This window comes from Haliaeetus albicilla, chromosome 2 (genome assembly GCF_947461875.1).
Source record: "Haliaeetus albicilla chromosome 2, bHalAlb1.1, whole genome shotgun sequence".
Lineage (NCBI taxonomy): Eukaryota > Metazoa > Chordata > Aves > Accipitriformes > Accipitridae > Haliaeetus > Haliaeetus albicilla.
Window position 1 is genome coordinate 79,749,151 of NC_091484.1, and position 19,801 is coordinate 79,768,951.

Below are 19,801 nucleotides of genomic sequence, written 5' to 3' on the forward strand. Positions count from 1 at the left end.
GGCCCGGTCGCCTCGGGCCTGCACCGGGCCAGGCCTGAACGGTGACGGCCGTTGCCATGGGAACGGTCTGTGGCCTCCCGGGGGGGTGTGGGCGGAGCGTCGCCATGGGAACAGCCCGTTTGCCACGCCCCGCCTTACGAACAGCCCCGCCCTCAGGAGGCGGGCGAAGCGCCGCCGCGCCAACCCGCCGTTGAGAAGCCACAGAAGGGGCGGGGCGTCTCCGTGGTAACGGCGCCACGGGGGCGTGGCGACGATACCGGAAGAGGCGGGGCGAGGCTCGCCAGGGAGGACTCGGTTTCCCGTCAGGCTCCGCGTCGCGGTTCCGGTTGGGCGGGCGGTTCCGGCGGGCGCAGGCCGGGATGGAGGCCGTGCCCCGCATGCCCATGATCTGGCTCGACCTGAAGGAGGCCGGGGAGTTCGCCTTCAACGCCGCCGTCAAGAAGGTGGGACCGGGAAAGGGACGGCTGGGGCCTGCGAGGGGCCCGGGGCGGGGCGGGCCTGTGAGAGAGGGGAGTGCTTGGAGGGGGGGGAAGAGGGGGGGTCTGTGAGGGAAGGGAGTGTTTGGGGAGGGGTGTGTGGGGTCTGTGAGGGAGGGGAGTGTGTGGGGAGGGGGGTTGGGGGCCGTGGGGGGGGGCTTGAGGGGGCCGTGAGGGTGAGGAGTGCTTGAGGGGGGAAGAGGGGCTCGGGGGGGTGGTGTTAGGGGTCTGTGAGGGAGGGGAGTGCTTGGGGGGTAGGGCAGAGAGGTCGGGGGGGGCTCTGTGAGGGGTGTGTGGGGTCTATGAGGGAGGGGAGTGTGTGGAGTGTGGGGCAGAGAGAAGTTGGGGGGGTCTGTGAGGGAGGGGAGTGCTTGGGGTGTGGGGCAGGGGGAGGTTGGGGGTTCTGTGGGGGGCGTTGGGGACGGGGGGAGTCTTTGGGGTGCACAGGGAAGGGGAGTGCGAAGGTTTAGGGATTTTGGGGGGGTCCTGGTGAAGCAGGGAGTTATAGCTGGGGATATCTGGGGGGGCTGTGACTCTGGGTGTTGGGGGGGGTGTGCCCGGAGATGGGGAGGACTTGGGGCAGGGCTGCTGGGGGCACCATCAGGCAGGGCCCTGGGGGGCTTTGGGGACTGGTTGGGCAGGGAGGGGGCTGAGGTGCCCCGGCTGGGTCTGCGGTGGCCCATCACCCTGGGGTGGGTCTACCCTTCGTGTCACGGCGGGAGCAAGGCCGCAAGCAAATTTGTGCCCCTGTCAGCCCACCCCGGCTTGGCCCCGCTCGCTTCGCTGCTTCCTCAGGGCTTGGGACCTTCCTCGGTGGCCGGGGTCAGTGGGTCCCCGCTAATGCGGTGCTGCCGGGGGACAGAGTTTGGGGAGGGGGGAGTCCCTGGAGCACTCCCCAACCCGGGCAGAGCCTTCCCCAGCCACCTCGGGGGCGAGCGGTGAGTTGGCAAGTCTGTCCCCACCGCATGTGACTGCGCTGACTCCCAGTCGCAGCCGCCCTTCCCTGAGCCCCGCTGCCGCCGGGTCCGGCCTCCCCACCCGGCAGTGGTCGTTATTAATGCCATGGCAGGCCTCGTTAGGAGATCCGGGTCAGCGATGGCCGATCCCTCGCGTCTCCTTTCCCTCTACTCCCACAGGCTCGTGTAAAAGAGGGAACTGAGGAGGGGGGAGCTGGTTCTCCCGCCGCCAGCAGCCCAGGCTGACTGATCATCAGTCAGTCAAAAGCCCCAATCCCTTTGCGGTGCTACCGGACGAAGGTTGAGAGTATGGTGGGTGCGAGATGACAGGCTCCTTCCTTCCCAGCGGCCGCCGAGAGCTGCAGGGGGGACACAATCTGTGCTGGCCGCCCCAGCAGGGACCAAAGGGATGGCTTAAAGGAGGTGAAGTACTTAATTAAGCAGCTGTAAACAAGCTCCACCTATGATTGGCATTTCCTAGTGCCGCCTACAGATGAAAAGCATGATTTATTGATGTGGAAGGAGGACGGGGGCGTTTCCCCTGCATTTGTGCCACCACCTGCTTCCCACCCCTCTGGATTTTGGCTTGCTGAGGGGGACTGGCGTCCCATCAGACCCCAGCAGTGGTGTTAGCGTGGCAGGGATGTCCTCGTGCCAGGAGGAAGGTGTCGCGGGATCGCTGAGCTGAGTCATGCTGTGCCGGCCAGGACAAGGTGCGGTGACTGTCGGCGCGGCTCCGGCCCCGCCATGCCTGCCTGCCAGTGCCGGGGAAGCCGGCAGTGCCGTGGGCCTCGTGGCGGCAGCCCACGGAGAGCTGCAGCAGAGGGGATGGTGGCCTCCAGGTCCAAGCTTGTCCCAAGGGATGGTGACTTATGAAAAGTAGTTGTTTAGGGAATTTTTGTGTATGGCAGCAGGTGGAAGTCTGTTTTGTAAACCAGGCTTCCCCGCGGACGTTTGATGGAAACCCGCTCTGTTTTGCTGGCTTGTGAGAAGCGACAGGGAATAGAAACCTGGCACCCTGGTCAAAATGGAGAGGGAGGAGAGGAAACTTCCCTCATTTCTCCAGCGCTGAGCTGCGTTAACCTTGAGTTTAAGTGACAGGGTGTGGGCAGCCCTTCAAATGTCCCCAGCCTCCCTTAACCTGGCAGCTGCTGGGTTGGATCAAGCTCCCAGTGTCTGCCTGAGCCAGGGCAGAGTGGGGCTGTGGGTCCCCGGCTGCCGGGAAGGTTGGATGAATTCCTGCACGAACCCTTAGAGAATCCTGAGCTAGAGGCAGGTTTGGGGAGCTCTGTCCCCACAGCTCTCTTCGTGGCGGTAGGGAGACATAACTCGTTGCTGAGCACCTTCCTTGGGGATGCCAGAGCATTTTTGGCCAAGCCCTGGCTCCAGCTCCTCTCCACGGCGACTGAGGAGCCTCTGGCAGGGCCTGCGGCACTGTGCTGTTCCGTATCAGCATGCGCTACCCAGTTTTGTTTCCCTTTCTGCCCTTGCCGCGATGAGTGGCCTTCCTGGCCAACCGCCAGCATGACATCCACCCTCTGACAGTCAGCAAGAGGCTTTGCTTTCATGCAAACGCAGAGGGATATTGGGTGTGAATCTGGAGTGACTTCAGTTCGGTCTGTCCCCTTCACTGGCCGCTTGATTCCGGCTTTTCCGCTCCAGCTCCAAGGTCCCCGTAAGCTCCTGGCATATGCTGGATAGGTGCCTCTCCCCAGGCTGTTGTCTCTGCGGGATGCTGCACCCTGGCTTTGCATTAAGCTGAGGTTCAGCAGGAGCGGGACAAGATTTGGGGGGGTTTTAGGAGGCAAACAAGCTCCCAGCCAGGAGATGCAAGGCCCCAAGCCAGCGCACGGCCCTTCACACTGCCAGACCCGCTGTGGGGGCTTCTCCCAGGCTTCCCTGGAGAGCCGCCACTTGTTGCTCAGGCACGAGGCTGGGAAGGTGCCTCTGGGTGTCAGACAGGGCCAGGCTCTCACCCTTCTCTTCTCCCTCCAGTTTGTCCTGAAGAACTATGGGGAGAATCCAGAGAACTACAACGAGGAGCTGCGGAAGTTGGAGCTGCTCCGGCAGGTAAGCCGGGCTCCATCCCAAATCACTTGCAGCCCCAGTGAGACCTGCTAGAGCCAAACCGGGGGAGCTGGTTCGTCGCCCACCCCGTGCTCAAGGACACGTCTGCCGGCTCCCGCTGCCTCCCTGAACCGGGAGGTGTGCCAGAGCGCTGCCGTGGCTGCTTCTCTCCCTCACCAGCAGCCCACGGATGAGGCTTTCGGCATCCGGGCTGCATCCTGGGCTTCCCAAGGAGCGTGCAGGGGTTGGGCATTAGGGCTCTGCTATATCCGCTTCCCTGAATTTGGTGGGTTTTGTGTTGAATACAAGTTCCCTGTTGGGTGGAAGGAATCACTTTGTCTAGTCAGGCTGGTGCCTGAGGTCTTCTCAGGGAATAAATCAGCCCTTTGCTCTCAGCTCTGGAGCCCACATACTTGTGTTAGTCACTGGGGTCATCAATTTTGGGGCCACTGAGCAGATTAGAGATGGCCTTGGCCCCGGACAGCTGGTAGCTGAAACACGGATGGCAAAACCAGCTGGAGACGGTTGGAGACTTGCCCCGAGCTGGGACCGGTGCTGGTTTGTGCTGTGCCGTAGGTTTTATAGCAGGGCCATAAGCCTGATGCGCAGGGTGGAGCTGGGGTAACTCGTGGTGCTGGCACTGGGGTCATCTCACCAGCCTCTCCAAAGCACACCGGTGGGTGGGTGCCCTAACATCTCCAGCCTGGGATCTGGGGAGTTCTGGCCTCTGCCTGTGGCCTTAACCCTGAAGCAGGAGGTTGGGAAACCTTTCCAGGGTCTCCTGCTCTTCCCTTCCTTCTCCCAGCACAGCTTTGCCGTAGCAGCAGGTCCTTTGCCCTGTCCAGGACACCCCTTTGTCAGTTGCTCCCAAATTCTGCCTGTTTATTTTGCCCTTAGGAGCCTGTGCTGGGGAGAGCAGAGGCTCTTTTTCCCTGAACCGGTTGCTCCGGATCCATAAAGCGGCTCCCTCCAGCCTCGTTTTTAGGCAAACAGACCTGTTTTTCTAGCTGTGTTACACAGGTGTTTTCCGTAAGGCCTTGCTCCTTCCTGTGGTGCCGCTTCATCACGGGGGAGCTGGCCGATGCCCGGCTCTGGCTGTCCCCTGCTGCCTGCAGATCTCACCACAAATCAGGCAGGCTCTTGTTCCTGCCTGGCACATTACCTGTGAGCACAGTCCTGTCCCCAGGACAGCCTCTTCCTCCTCCTCTCTCCCCTCCAGAGCGCCGTCAACGTTCCCAGGGACTTTGAGGGCTGCAGCACGCTGCGGAAATACTTCGGCCAACTCCACTACCTGCAGAGCCGCATCCCCATGGGTGCTGAGCAGGAGGCAGCAGTTCCCATCGCATGGTGAGGAGGAGCTTTTTCCCCATATGCTCTTTCCAGCGTGGGCATTATCAGTGGGAGGATCAGCTCCCAGCGGGAGCTTCCTGAAATGCGGAGGCTGACCCAAAGCAGAGCAACTGCTCCCTCTTCCCTGTGCACGTCCTTCACCGGCATCCGATATGCCCCTGTCCGAAGCCCAGCAGCTGTACCTGGGTGGCACAGGGGTGTCCTGGAGACCCCTTGGGAAATGGCATCCTGCCCTGGGGATCTGGCAGGACATCTAAGCCGAGCCGTAAGGCAACACGGTTGGCTCTGAGGAGACACAAGGCAGAGCCAGGACAGCGTCACCGTGCAAGGTGACAGTGCTGAGATCCCCTGGGGTGGCAGAGTTGCTCAGCTCTGTGTAAATGGGGTGTCTGTGATTACAAAGCCAAAACAAGCCCGCCACGTGGACACACACCATCCCACCAGCTCCCACCGCCTCCGGCAGCTTGATTTGATGAACAGGGTGATGCCAGGCAGGAGGGCCCCTTCTCCGAACCTCTGAGGGAGCACGTCTCCCGACAAATCCTTTTCCTGGCTGGTGGCCCGTGCCCAGGAACACCAGTAACTCCATCTACAGCTGGTAACCAGGCTTCTCTCCTCGCAGGACTGAGATCTTCTCAGGCAAGACAGTGACTCACGAGGACATCAAGTACGAGCAGGCGTGCATCCTCTACAACCTGGGTAAGGGCCTGGGAGACCGGCTGTCCTCTTAGTCTGCCCTGGGCACAAGGGATGTCATCGTCCCCTGCCCAGCCTTTGCTCCATGCTTCACGTCGGCCTTCCTCGGAGCAGCCAGACAGCAGCATGGCCCGCCTGGTCCCACCAGCAGCCGTGGCTCAGCCTGGTTGTACCTCTTCCCCTCCTCTGTGTGCTGCCTGTGGGGCTGGGTACTTAGCATCGGAGCTGCACGGGAGGTTGACTTTGGCTTTTATCAGAAGCCTCCTCTCCTTTCCTCGTGGTCTGAGCATGCCCTGGTCGTGTGCTGCCCTGCATCTCGGTCAGAGGTTGCACCGAGGAGCCTGACATTGGGTTGTGGCCTTACAAATGCCCTTTCTGGCACAGTGATGGCCTCAGTCAGTTTTTGTCAAGGTCATCCAGCACCCTGTCTCCTCAAAAGCAGCAAATGGGTGTAAAAGCAGCAAATCTAACTTTTGTTCCCCCTCCCTTGCTCTCCAGCTGTGGACAATCACGGCTCAGAGTGGGGTTTTTTTGGTAGCCCCAAAGGGAATGTGACGCTCAGCCCCTGTCCACTTAATGCAGCTGGAAACACTCCCATCCCCAGCATCGCAGCTGCCCCTTGTGCTGCACTTCAGGAACTGACTGCATTTTCCCAGTGGACCACGTGCAGAGCAAAGTAGTTTAGCTTAAACCCCAGCCCAAGGCTGCTCCCTGAAGTTGGAAGAAACACTTCTGTTAAACCAGAAGGATGCGAGACAGTTGCTTTTCAATACTGAGGTTTTGTTTCCAGACTGGGACTTTCCTGTGCTGAATGACTTGCATGTGCAGTCTTTCACACTGGTGGCCTCGGTTCCCTGCATCCTGCTGGCACAGAGAGCCAGCTGGGTGCTGCTGGGTGTCTGTGGCCGACTCGCCGCAGATTGAAGCTTCTCTGGTACGAGACCTGCAGTCTCCAGGAGCGGTGAGCGGGGGCTGGCAGAGTGTCCTCTTTCCGCAGGTGCGCTGCACTCCATGCTGGGCGCCATGGACAAGAGAGTGTCCGAGGAGGTAACGATCCCCTGGGTCCTCCCTCAAAGACTCTTCTCTCCCATGTGCTTAACAGCCACAAGCCGGTAGCGCCGAGTACTTCTTCTCCGTAACTTGGGTAGTTACAAGTATCTCGATGTCAGACACCAGCTCTGGATGTCTGCTGTGACACAGGATCACTGTAGAGCGTTACGAGGGGCCACCCCCCTCATGGTAGCGTCCCTCCCTACCCCGTTGTTGCTGTCCCTGCTCCAGCAAGGCTCTGCCTGCTTGCTGGCCAGGCTGACCTTCTACCCTCAGCACCTAGGGCCAGGAGGGGAGAAATCTGACACAGCTTGGGGCATGCACGGCCAGGGGAAAGCACTGAGCTGTTTAGAGCCTTGTGAGCCGCAGGGACTCACTCTAGGCTTGTGGCGGCTGCTTTTTGGGGTCTCAGAGGAGGGCTGAGCAGCACAGGGAACATCTAACCCCTGCTGAGCTGGGGTTTATCACCCTAACCCCACCATGTGAAAGGAGGTTGCCGCTTTTCCAGTCCGGCCAAGTCTCCACAAATTTCTAGCGTCCAGCAGCATGTGCCTATGGATGTCGGCTGGCTTGGCGCGCGCGCAAGAGGGCTGTGCACACCTGACACGTGTTCTCCCGTCTTTTCAGGGCATGAAGGTTTCCTGCACTCACTTCCAGTGTGCTGCCGGGGCGTTTACATACCTGCGGGATCACTTCCCTCACTCCTACAGCGTAGACATGAGCCACCAGATCCTCAACCTCAACATCAACCTCATGCTGGTAGGAACTGGGTTCTGCCTCCACCGGGGCCCTGGTCACAGTGGGATGGCTTCTTGCACACCTCGAGGGCAGCTGCCGCTTGAGCAAGAGAGGGGTGTTCCTAGGGTTGGGTGCTCCCTGTGGAGTCTAAGCGCTTGGAGCTGGGCGAAACAGGAACCCAGTGCCCTACGGGGGCTGTTGTCTCTGGGGTCTGGGCTGCTGTAGGCACAAGGGGCTCCCTCCTGCAGGAGGGAAGGAGATTTGGGGAGGCAGCAAGGAAGAGGGAAGGCTCTGTGCCGCTTTGCTTGTCCCCAGGCTGTTTGGGCATCCCTTGGGGCTGGTGTTTACTGTGCTCCACCAAGCCCTGAAGAAAGGGGCTGTAGCTGGTGGGTCCTGCCAGGGGTTGGGGCCTGGTGCTGGCTTGGATATAGGGGGGTGTCCCAAGGCGTAGGGGAAACTGAGTGTTCCCCTCTTGTCTTTGGCAGGGCCAGGCACAGGAGTGTCTCCTGGAGAAGTCCATGCTGGACAACAGGAAGAGTTTCCTTGTGGCCCGGATCAGCGCCCAGGTGAGCTCCTGGGCAATCTCTGCTGTGCCGAACTCTGGCCGCTTCTGCCTCGGCACTTGCTGTTCCCAGCACAGCCCCGCTCCCACTGCATGGAGCGACACGTGGGATCGGGACCTCGGGGAGGGTGTCCCAGATCCTGCGCAGTGTCAGCGCAGTCAGAGTGCAGTATGGGGTCTTGCCGTTGCCTCAGGCTGTGAGTGCAACCACCAGCTCCTCAAAGGAGAGTGTAAGATCCTCTAGAGGGAAGGGATGCCATCCAGAGGGACCTTGACAGGCTAGAGAGGTGGGCCCGTGCGAACCTCATGAAGTTCAACAAGGCCAAGTGCAGGGTTGGGGCAACCCCCAGTATCAATGCAGCCTGGGCGATGAAGGGATTGAGAGCAGCCCTGCAGAGAAGGACTTGGGGGTACCGGTGGATGAAAAGCTGGACATGAGCCAGCAACGTGCGCTCGCAGCCCAGAAAGCCAACTGTGTCCTGGGCTGCATCACCAGCAGCGTGGCCAGCAGGTCGAGGGAGGGGATTGTGCCCCTCTGCTCCGCTCTGGTGAGACCCCACCTGCAGTTCTGCATCCAGCTCTGGGTTCCTCAGCACAGGAGAGACATGGACCTGTTGGAGCGGGTCCAGAGGAGGCCACAAAGATGATCAGGGGGATGGAACACCTCTCCTGTGGGGAAAGGCTGAGAGAGTTGGGGTTGTTCAGCCTGGAGAAGAGAAGGCTCCAGGGAGACCTTAGAGCAGGCTTCCAGTACCTAAAGGGGACCTACAGGAAAGATGGAGAGGGACTCTTCACAAGGACATGTAGTGCTAGGACAAGGGATAATGGCTTTAAACTTGTCCTGGTTTCAGCTGGGATAGAGTTAACTGTCTTCCTAGTAGCTGGTACAGTGCTATGTTTTGAGTTCAGTATGCGAAGAATGTTGATAATGCTGATGTTTTCAGTTGTTGCTAAGTAGTGTTTAGACTAAAGTCAAGGATTTTTCAGCTTCTCGTGCCCAGCCAGTGAGAAAGCTAGAGGGGCACAAGAAGTTGAGTTGGCACAGGACATAGCCAGGGCACCTGGCCCAAACTGGCCAACAGTGTATTCCATACCATGGGACATCCCATTTAGTATAGGAACTGGGAAGGTGGGGTGGGGAATGGCTGCTCGGGCTAGCTGGGTGTTGGTCGGCAGGTGGTGAGCAATTGCACTGCGCATCATTTGTACATCCCAATCCTTTTATTACTACTGTTGTCATTTTATTAGTGTTATTATTATTAGTTTCTTCTTTTCTGTTCTATTAAACCATTCTTATCTCAACCCACAAGTTTTACTTCTTTTCCCGATTTTCTTCCCCATCCCACTGGATGGGCGGGGAGTGAGTGAGCAGCTGCGTGGTGCTTAGTTGCTGGCTGGGGTTAAACCACAACAAAACTGAAAGACGGTAGATTTAGGTTAGGTGTAAGGAAGAAGTTCTTCCCTATGGGGGTGGTGAGGCACTGGAACAGGTTGCCCAGAGAAGCTGTGGATGCCCCATCCCTGGAAGTGTTCAAGGCCAAGTTGGACGGGGCTTTGAGCAACCTGGTCTAGTGGAAGGTGTCGCTGCCTGTGGCAGGGGGGGTTGGAATGAGATGATCCTTAAGGTCCCTTCCAACCCAAACCATTCTAGGTTTCTAACCCTCCGTGTGGGGTAGGTTTACTGTGGTGATGTCACTAGTCCCTGGCTCTGACCCAAAATGCATCTGCGAGTTTCCCACCGACTGACCATTTTGCTCTGCTGGCTGGGTGATCTGAAACCTTGGGCACAAACGCCGGTGCTGGTGAATCCTCCTTTCCCTTGCTGCTCTCTGTTCCACCTGGGATCCGGCTTTCTGGGGGGTTCCAAACACCCGTCCTTCTCTCTGTAGGTGGTGGATTACTACAAAGAGGCCTGCCGGGCGCTGGAAAACTCGGAGACGGCCTCGCTGCTGGGAAAGATCCAGAAGGACTGGAAGAAGCTGGTTCAAATGAAAATCTATTATTTTGCTGCTGTGGCCCATGTAAGTGGGGAGATCAACTGGGGGGCGGCTTAGCTGCACTTGGGGGGACCTGCTCTTTGCTCCCATCCCGGCTTGGGCTGCTTGTGCCCGCTGTGGCACGGTGCTCACCACAACATGACCAACAAACGGGCTCTGGCTGCTCTGTGGGGTTTTCTTGCCCCTTTCAGAGATCTCCCTTGAGTTAAGGAGCTCTGACACTGCTGATGCGTGTTTTCTTGCAGCTGCACATGGGAAAACAGGCTGAGGAGCAGCAGAAGTTTGGGGAAAGGGTAAGCAGAGCCGTGTTGGTCTATCTCGTCCGGTCCAGGCTCTGGATTGTGGTCCTGCCCTGGGGGGGGTTGAGTCCTGGAAGAGATTGTCATGCTGGTGATGCTGGGTATCCACAGCCCTGGGGACATGAGCGTGTCACCAATGATGTCCTGCCTCCTGCAAGCGTTTGTGGGTGTTCTTGAAAAGCCCCATTACGCTGTGGGAAGCTGCGGCCATCAGGGACTGGTAGTTGTGTTCCTGTGCAAAGCAAGGGCATCTACTTCTGTGCCAACCCTAATTCCCTGTCTCTCTGCAGGTCATCTACTTCCAGAGTGCTCTGGATAAACTCAACGAAGCAATCAAGCTGGCAAAGGTGTGTTCCTGCTCCATCTGGTAGCAGTAATTGGGTTTTTGAAGTTCCTGTGCTGGGCCCTGGCTCAGGCCAGCAGGATGCCAGACTGGGAAGATGAGACTGGAGTCAGTTTAAAAGCTTTCCTTGCCATTCAGTAGGTTGGCAAACCTGTGCTGGCTTCCCAAAGCTTCACTTTGCTTCCCTCTGGGACGTCCAGCCAAGCCCAAGGCTGTGGTATCTCATGGCCGCTTGGTCTACCAGGGCTTTAGTGGGGTTTGGTTTGGTTTTAATCATTCAGGAGCATGTGGGCAGCTCCAGAAGGGCCGTGGGTCTGCAGTGCTCAGCCCTGCTGCCTTGGTGGGCTCCCCACAGAGCCCTGGTGTCAGTGCTACGGTGCTCCGGAAACCGAGGACAGCCCTGTAGCAGGGTCTGTGTGTGAAACTGGGACACAGAAGATTTGGGGCTGCTTCCAGGTGTCTCAGTTCCTTTATGGGGCACAAGGAGAGATGGCTGGCAAGGCTGCTGCTGGCTCCTGGGCACGCTCGAGCTGTGGCCACAGCACGCAGGGCTGCGATCGGCCACTGGGACAGTAATACCAGTTCCCTGCCTGCGCTAACTCACTCTCATTTCTGCAGGGCCAACCAGAAACCGTCCAGGAAGCCCTGAGATTCACCATGGATGTGATCGGTGGCAAGTGAGTCCATGCACGGGGCTCCCCTGGACGTAACCGTCCTGCTTCTCTGTGGGTCAGCCGGTGGCCGGAGCAGCCCAGGGAGCATCCCTGGTGTCCCCCAACATGCAGAGCCAAGCATCTCATGCTGCCCGAGGCTCGCGGGATGTGCGGCTGCCGTGAAAGCCACTCTTTGCTCTCCCTGGAGCGAGCCCAAGAGACCCAGGGCCTGACCCCACTAGGAGCAAGCTCAGGGAGCCAGGGATGCTGTCTGCTCCTCACCAACGTGCCATCACTTCTTGTTTTTAGGTACAATTCGGCCAAAAAGGACAATGACTTCATCTACCATGAAGCTGTGCCTGCGCTGGACACCCTGCAGTCTGTGAAAGGTGAGGATGGGCAGTGCCCTCTCCTGCCAGCTCCTGATGGAAGACGGGGGACACACGGTGACACACGGTGAATCCACGGGGCTCTGGGACCCTTGGGGCTTCGTGCTGTGATGCCGTGCTCTCCAGGGATCTGCCAGGAATGAAGTCTTTGAGCGGGAGGACCTGTCTCGGGAATAATCTGTTCCCCGTGGAGGTTTCAGACAAGCGTGTGTTGTGCGTTCTACCCCCAGGTGCCCCGTTGGTGAAAGCCCTCCCCGTCAACCCCACGGATCCAGCCGTCACCGGCCCCGATATATTCGCCAAGCTGGTGCCCATGGCTGCCCACGAGGCCTCTTCCCTATACAGGTGTGTCCTGGGCTGCGGTGCGGGCGGGCACGGGTCTGGCCGGAGCAGGACAGCCAGCCGGTCACGGAGCTCGGGGTGCAGATCTCAACAAGGAGCCCGTGCCCTAGCTCAGCAACTGTGCAAGCTAAAGAGAGCTGGGAGCTAGAGGTTTCCTTGGGGAACCACTAATGTCCCCGAGTCATTCTGGCCTCTGTGCAGTGTCTCTCCTGGCAGCTGGAGCTGGCCTTGCCGCCCCAAAGGGCCGCATCCAGCAGGCCTGGGGATGGACGAGGCTCCAGCCAGTTCCCGCAGAGCTCAGAGCACTTGTGACTTATGGTGGAGGTTTCCCTACTCCTGTCGCAGCACTAAAGGATTTTTTTTTTTCTCTGTTCTGTTGCAGCGAGGAGAAGGCCAAACTGCTGAGAGATGTGATGGCAAAGATCGAAGCCAAGAATGAAGTGCTGGAGTACGTGTGAGCCATACCCAAACAGGGCCCTGGCCGATTTCTCCCTGCTAGAGACGCAGGCAGCGTTCTGGGCTCCCTGCAGCCTGGTGCAGGGCTGTCCCTTTTATCCCCTTGCTGAGTTTCCCACCCCAGCGCCAACGGGAACGCAGACATCCCTGATCTGTCACCCTCGTGCTGAGTATGGTCAAGTCCCAGTCTGCCCAGCTCTGGGGTAGACCCTGTCCCCCAGCAGGTTCTGGTCCCAGTGACTGGTCCCCAAATTCACCCTGCAGCTTTGCTTAGGTCATCAGGGGTGACACTGCAGTGCTGCGCCCCGAGTTGGCCGTGGTTTGGGATGGGGGGACCTGTGGGGAGGCTCTGCCACCACTCAGGGGCTTGTTCTCTTGCCTGCAGCCAGTTCATGGACTCCATGCAGCTGGACCCCGAGACCGTGGACAACCTCGACATGTACAGCCACATCCCCCCCATCCTGATGGAGAAATGCGCTGCGCTCAGCGTGCGTCCCGACACCGTCAAGAACCTTGTCCAGTCCATGCAGGGTAAGGACACAGGGACCAGGGATGTCTGGGCTGGCCCTGGGGGCAGGCGTGCCGCTCCCTGATGGGGGCTTTGGTGTTGGGAACGGCCGCTCCGATGGCTGATTCTTTGCTGATATAAATTCCCAAACCCCAAAGCATTTTCCCTGTTGGCCAGTCGTGGGGGATGCTGCTTCCTCGCAGGCCGGGCCAGCCGTCACCCCGCTGGTCGCTGCAGCCAAGGGGGTCGGTGCTGTCTGAAGCCTAGTGCAGGCAGGCCCTGAGCCCAGCACCCAGGCGCCTGGGCTGTGATGTCCTTGCCTTCTCTGGTCACCCACAGCCAGATTTATTCCTCAGGCTGCTGTGTTGATGCCTGGCTTCAGGCTCGGAGCAGGCAGGGGCCAGGAGAGCTTGTGGCAGGTGGTGGTTCAGCCCTTTGCCAGCCTCGGTCTCTCTCCTCTGCAGTGCTCTCCGGGGTCTTCACCGACGTTGAGGCTTCCCTGAAGGAGATCCGAGACCTCCTTGAGGAGGACGAGGCTCAGGAGCGAAAGCTGCAGGAGCTGCTTGGAAAGGTCCCACTGCCCCAGGGGTCCCCCCTGCCGCCGTCCCCAGGGCTGGCCGAGGTCAGCAAGGAGTGTTCCAAGTACATGGAGGTGCACGAGAAGGCCAGCTTCACCAACACCGAGCTCCACAAAGCCATGAACCTGCACATCGGCAACCTCCGCCTGCTCAGCGGGCCACTGGAGCAGGTCCGGGCCGCGCTGCCTTCGCCCACCTTGACCGAAGGTGAGCGGTGCTGTGCCCTGTGCTCGCGGCCATCCCGGCTTCCCAACAGCACCCCAGGCTGGGGCTGGGCGGGGAAAGTAGGTCCGCTTCTCCCTCCTGCCTCCCCGGTGCTCCCCTCATGTCACCTTCTGCCTCAGCTTGGCGCTGCTTTGGCATCAGCTGGCTGCGTGGTCTGTTGCGAGCCGGGGCGGGGGCTTGTCCCCCTGAAAAACCTGCAAAATGGGATCCTGGTGTGGGGACGGATGGGCCAGAGACCCTATTACCGTCTTGGCAAATGCCTGCCTTTACTGCCCGGTGTGCCAGGACAAGCCACAGGCTGATTCCTTACCCCCGCGGTTCCCTCCCCTCGGCTGCAGCATGTACCATGAGCAGGGTCGGGTTGGGAAGGCTGCGCCAGGCTCGGTGCAATCTGGCGCGGCCGCTCAGCCCTCCCTGTCCCCCAGACGACAAGCAGGTGCTGCAGAACCTGAAGCGAATCCTGGCCAAGGTGCAGGAGATGAGGGACCAGCGGATGTCCCTGGAGCAGCAGTTGCGTGAGATGATCCAGAAGGACGATATCACCACCTCGCTGGTCACCACCGACCGCTCCGAGATGAAGGTGGGTGCCAGCCGCTGTGTTTGGGGAAGACCTTTCACGTGTCACGTGTCCAAGTCAGGGCTGCAGCAAGAGCTCTGCCCCGTCCCAAACTACCCCAGAGCCTCCCCAGCCCCCTGGGACCCCTCAAACCCTCCCCTCTCTCAGCAGAAACTCTTTGAGGAGCAGCTGAAGAAGTACGACCAGATCAAGGTGTACCTGGAGCAGAACCTGGCCGCCCAGGAGAACGTCCTGAAAGCCCTGACGGACGCCAATGTCAAATACGCGGCTGTGCGCAAGGCCCTGGGCGAGGTGGAGCACAAGTGAGTGGTGGGCGGGGCTGAGGCACAGAGGAATGGTATTCCCTGGTGGGGTCTGGGTGCCCTGGTGGGGTCTGGGTGCACAGGAACAGCCTTCACCCCCCACAAGGGAGAGGTGTGGGGTCACTGCCGGCTTCTCTAGTCTGTCCCTTGTCGTGCCCCACTGCTGGGGAGCCACTGGTGGCTGTTTGTCCTGCACCCGGTGTCCATCCCAGGTGGGTGCTGGTGAGCTCTCCAGGTCCCAGGAGCGGGGAGACCCGGTTTTGGCTTGGCGTTACATCACCACTCAGCCCTTCCACCCTGTCTCCCCAGGTGGAACACCACCGTTCAGACCTTGGTGGCCTCCTACGAAGCCTATGAGGATCTGATGAAGAAATCGCAGGAGGGGAAGGACTTCTACACCGACCTGGAGGGGAAAGCCGCCAAACTGCTGGAGAAGGCCCGGGCTGCCTGCCAAGCCGCCGAGGCCAACAGACAGCAGATCTTGGAGAAGTAGGTGGTGCCGTGCCCGTTGCCGAGACGCGTGTGTGGGCTGGAGGGAACGTAAAGCCGGGCTTGGGGGTCCCTGATGTGATGCCCCCTGCCTCACCTGGGGAGGTGGGAAGCACCTTTGGGTGCTGCTGGGTGATCTGGGCTGCAGCTGAAGGGTTTGGCTTCGGTGCGGTGGCTCCCTGCGCCTGAGGGGGCGGTGGGCAGCACCCACCCGGGCTCGCTGGGGGCCAGCGACCCTGCGCTGAGCCCCGCTGCCCCACCCCCCTGGCAGGGAGATGAAGAAGCAGCCGCCCCCTCGGCCCACGGCCCCCAAACCCGCCCTGCAAAGGAAGCCGCTGGAGCTGGAAACCGGCGGGCCGGATGCCGGCGACCTGCCATCGTTGAGCTCCCTGGTGCTGTCGGAGCTGCCGGAAGAGCTGCGCAGCCTGCCGCCGGACGTGCTGGCCGGGCACCTGGCCCACTTGCCGCCCCCCACGCTGGCCGCCCTCGCCCTCAACCCGGCCCTGGCTGCCGGGTTGCGGCCCCCCGAGCCCTTCCTCCCCGCAGCCAGGTTGGCCAGTGCCCCGCTGCAGCCCTTTGCCCCTGCCCGCTTCCCAGGACCCCCTGCCCTCGCCGGGCACTACCATCTGCCGGCGGCACCCACCTCGGCGCCGGGGCCCTTTCCCCCCGGCGGGGGGACCCCGGTGCAGCTCCTGCAGCCCTCTGCCCCGCAGGCGGCTGGACCCACCCCCAGTTCTGCCCCGGCCGCTTCCCCCCAGCTTTTCCCAGCTGCCCCGCTGATGCGAGCCCCAGCACAACCCGGCGCAGCTCCGGTGCAGCCTGGCTTCGTGGGGCCCCACGTGCTTCCCCCACGCTCGTCCCCGCAGCATGGTCCCCTGCCCAGCTCTGCTCCCGCTCCCGCTGCCTCCTACAGCCTGGGCCAGCCGGGGGTGCCCACACCCGGCCCCCTCAGACCCCCAACCCTGGGGCCAGCCCCCATGGGTGCCCAGCCGCCGGCCAGTGGCCCCGAACCAGCCCCGGTTGCCCGGCCGGCCACCACCACAGTGGATAGCATCCAAGCCCCCATCTCCAGCTGCACCGCTCCCCCACAGCTCCCCGGCCAGGGGCCGGCTGTGCCCCCAGTCCCCTTCCTGGCCCCGCAGCGCCTGGGGGGCCCCCCTGTCGCCTTCCCTTACGCCCAGAGGGGGCTGCAGCCCTTCGGGCAGCCAGCTCAGCACCCGTTCCCTCCCAGGCAGCACCCACAGACCTTCGCCCCCGCGGCGCAGCTCCAGCCTGGCATGGAGATGCCTGCTCGGGCCCAGGGCCCCCAGCAGTTCCCCCCGGCTCCCTTTTTGCCCCCAGGGAGAGCCCAGGTCCCGCTGCCCTTCCAGCCACCTGCCCGGCCCCCGCTGCCCCCCCAGGCCCAGTTTGCCCAGCAGTCCTTCACTGGCCCCGGGGGGCAGCTGCCCCCACCAGCCCCTGGGCAGCCCCCCCTGCCGCCGCAGCTCTACCAGCTCCCGGGGCAGGACAAGCTGCCCCCGCAGGGGCTTGCCCCACACGGGGGGGCCCTGCCCTTCCCCAGGGCCCCTGGCCAGAGTGGCCCCCCCGCGCAGCCCCTGCATGCCACGCTGGGGGGGCTGCAGCCGGTGCCTGCTGGCTCCCCTGCTCTGCCCTTCTGCCCCAGCCCTGCCCCCCCCAGCAGCCAGTTGCCCCCCGGGACCATGGCCCTGGGCCCCCCTCAGCCTGCCCCTGCCAGCCAGGCCGGCCCCCACCATGTCACCCCCTCTCCCAGCCCTGGCCTGAGCCAGATGCCGGGCGCTGCGGTGGTCCAGGGTCCCCTCGTCCCCTCCCCGGCCCCCTCCCCGCAGCCAGCCTTGCCCATGCAGCCCCCAGCGCTGGTGCCGGGCTCTGGCAGCCTGCCGCAGAGACCCCCGCCCTCGCTGACACCGGGCACAGCCCCGCTCCCCCAGGGCCCTGGCGAGGCCCCCTTCCAGCGGCAGAGCTCCTCCACCGATGACCTGCTGTCCTCCAGCCCTGAGAGCCAGCACGGTGGCTCCAAGGCGGCTGTCGGCCAGCCCCTGCTGCAGCCCACCAAGGCAGACGCCAAGGACGGGCAGAAGCCCAAGGCGGTGCAGCTGATCGAGAACGATCCCTATGAGAAGCCGGAGCGAGTCCTGCGGCTGCTGGCAGAGCTCGACCGCTTCCGAGGGCTGGTGGAACGGCTGGAGCGACCAGGGCCTGGTGGCACCACCGAGCTGGACTCTGTCTGGAAGGAGCTGCAGGATGCCCAGGAGCGGGACGCCCGGCAGCTCTCCATCGCCATCGCCCGCTGCTACTCCATGAAGAACCGGCACCAGGACATCATGCCCTATGACAGGAACCGTGTCATCCTCCGCTCGGGCAAGGACGACTACATCAACGCCAGCAGGGTGGAGGACCTCTCGCCTTACTGCCCCACCATCATCGCTACCCAGGCCCCGCTGCTGGGCACCGCCGCCGACTTTTGGCTGATGATCTATGAGCAGAAGGTCTCCGTCGTCGTCATGCTGGTGTCGGAGCAGGAGCTGGACAAGGTAGACCCTTTCCCGGGCGCGCGTGGCTCCTGGAGCCGGCGTCCCTCGCCCCTCCTGGCACCCGTTGCACTCTCCCAGCATCACCGTGCGGCAGATCTGGGCCCTGACGGGGACCGGGAGGGTCCCATGGCTGCCCTGGGTGGGGTGGTTAAGGGGGCTGCCCGCGCCGGCTCCTGACGGCGCGCTCCCTTCCCTCCCCGCAGCAGAAGGTGCTGCGGTACTTTCCCCCCGAGCGGGGCCAGCCCGTGGTGCAGGGACCCATCACCCTCATCCTCACCAGCCTGAAAGTCGCCCCCACCCACGTGGAGAGGATGATCACGCTCCAGTACCGGGACCAGAGCCTCAAGCGCACCGTCGTCCACCTCCAGTTCACCTCCTGGCCGGAGCTGTATGGCACAGGGACGGGCTGGGGGGGGGGGGCGGGGCACAATGTGGTGGTCCTGCAGCAGCTGGGGAGGGTGGGTGCCTGTGGGACCCTCCCCTGAACTGCTGGTGGGGGCCCTCAGGACTCCAGCCCCGGCATGGGGAGGGTCTTTGGGGCAGCGGTGACCCCTCCTGGGGGGGATGTTGAGAGCGGGACCCCCACCCCAAATGAGTGTGTGTCCCCTCCCCTCCACGCAGGGGCCTGCCCGACAGCAAGGGGAGTCTCCTCCGCTTCATCCAGGAGGTGCATGGCCACTACCTGCACCAGCGCCCGCTCCACACCCCTGTTGTCGTGCACTGCAGGTGAGCAGGGCTGGGGGGGGGTGGGGGGGGGGGCGGGCGTTGCTCCTGTGGGGGCATGGGGTGCTGTGTCCCTGTCGTCCCCTCCCCAGGGGCCTGTCACAGCCTTTTTCGGGGTGGGGGGGTTGTCTCTCCGCAGCTCCGGGGTGGGCCGCACCGGGGCCTTCTGCCTGCTCTACGCCGCCATGCAGGAGGTGGAGGCGGGCAACGGCATCCCCGACTTGGCCCAGCTGGTCAAGCGGATGCGGCAGCAGCGCAAGCACATGCTGCAGGAGAAGGTAGTGGGGCCGCAGGGGGAGGGGGGGGGAGAGAAGGGGTTGAAGCCCCCGGGGACTGACCCACGCCACCCTCCTTCCCTGCAGCTCCACCTCAAGTTCTGCTACGAGGCCGTCCTGCTGCACGCCGAGCAAGTGCTGCACCGCCACGGCGTGGGAGCCCCCGCTGTCCCCAAGGCCACCAACAGTGCCTCCCCCAAGGTGGGTGCAGGGTCAGTGGGGGGGGGGGATATCCATCACCCCCCCAGGGCTCATGGGGCCTCTCTCCCGCAGCTCTACTTCCACCAGGACCCCCAGGACCTGGTCCTGGGTGGGGACATGCCCATCAGCTCTATCCAGGCCACCATCGCCAAGCTGAGCATCAAGCCTGGGGGGGCTGGCGGGGAGCAAGGGGGGGTCTGGTTGCTGGATCCTGTCCCCCCACCTGATGCCACGGACACCCAGGCGATGCCACCAGTGCTTCCCGACAGCATGCTGGATGGCGTGGGTGCCCCCCTCCCTGAACCCTCCCCGCCAGGGCCGCCCCTCCCTGAGCCACCCGGTGACCCTGAGAGCAGCAACCATGTAGCGGAGAGCCCCGAAGTCCCGGGGGGGGAGCCGGTGGTCCCCCCTGCCGTGCCCCCCACCTCCTCACTGGAGCTGTTGGCCTCCCTCACACCCGAGGCCTTCACCCTGGACGCCTCCCTCAAGGGCAAGCAGCGGATGAACAAGCAGAACTTCCTGCAGGCGCAGACAGGCGAGGGGCTGCGGGGGCCCCGGCCCAGCGATGACCCTCTCAGCATGCTGGACCCCCTCTGGACCCTCAACAAGACGTGAGGGGGGGGCCGTGTGTGTTGTGTGTCCTGTCCCCCGCCCCCCCCCGCCCCCAGACCCAGCACTACAGCCCTGGGCCCCTGCCCTGTGGGTGCTTCCTTCCCCTGGGACCCCCAGTTTGGGATGGGAGGACCCCAGGCAGCAGTGGTTGGGGTACCCCGAGGGGTGGGGGGCATTGGGGGGGTGTCTGCCTTCCCCTACCCCCCCCAATCCTTCTGCTTTGTACAGGTGTAACATTGGCGCTCGCCATGTTACTGACTCCAATTAGAACTGACTTTTTCAGCTCTTTGCTACTAAAATAAAGAAGAGTTTGATCTGCAGCTGGGCCAGGCCCCAGTGCTGCTCTGCTGGCATGGGGGCTCTCAGCTCCCTGCCTGGTCCTGGG

At 62.4% G+C, this 19,801-nt stretch overlaps 1 protein-coding gene across 2 annotated transcripts; it reads left to right on the plus strand.

The window, feature by feature from the left end:
- The first annotated feature begins 294 nt into the window (after positions 1–294).
- On the plus strand, positions 295–19,736 carry PTPN23 (protein tyrosine phosphatase non-receptor type 23). 2 transcript variants are annotated; one of them, XM_069778425.1, is made up of 25 exons: positions 295–443; positions 3,428–3,502; positions 4,719–4,846; positions 5,472–5,548; positions 6,543–6,592; positions 7,223–7,354; positions 7,819–7,899; positions 9,785–9,916; positions 10,138–10,185; positions 10,482–10,538; positions 11,153–11,211; positions 11,497–11,576; positions 11,807–11,921; positions 12,301–12,366; positions 12,760–12,905; positions 13,347–13,667; positions 14,111–14,265; positions 14,413–14,564; positions 14,874–15,053; positions 15,325–17,605; positions 17,809–17,993; positions 18,227–18,331; positions 18,468–18,606; positions 18,691–18,804; positions 18,877–19,736. In XM_069778425.1, exons 1-25 carry the CDS (start codon positions 360–362, stop codon positions 19,417–19,419), a joined length of 5,505 nt encoding a protein of 1,834 aa, XP_069634526.1. In that variant the 5' UTR covers positions 295–359; the 3' UTR covers positions 19,420–19,736. The 2 variants fall into 2 exon arrangements, with proteins under 2 accessions (XP_069634526.1, XP_069634527.1); XM_069778426.1 differs by having other exon boundaries at positions 17,812–17,993.
- Positions 19,737–19,801: the final 65 nt, after the last annotated feature.

What these genes read in the sequence shown, in the direction of transcription:
- PTPN23 (XM_069778425.1), top strand. Translation starts at nt 360, where the DNA reads ATGGAGGCCGTGCCCCGCATGCCCATGATCTGGCTCGACCTGAAGGAG. An exon ending in GTGCATCCTCTACAACCTGG is followed by an intron (nt 5,549 to 6,542) that starts GTAAGGGCCTGG and finishes CTCTTTCCGCAG; the next exon opens with GTGCGCTGCACTCCATGCTG. An exon ending in ACAAGAGAGTGTCCGAGGAG is followed by an intron (nt 6,593 to 7,222) that starts GTAACGATCCCC and finishes CCGTCTTTTCAG; the next exon opens with GGCATGAAGGTTTCCTGCAC.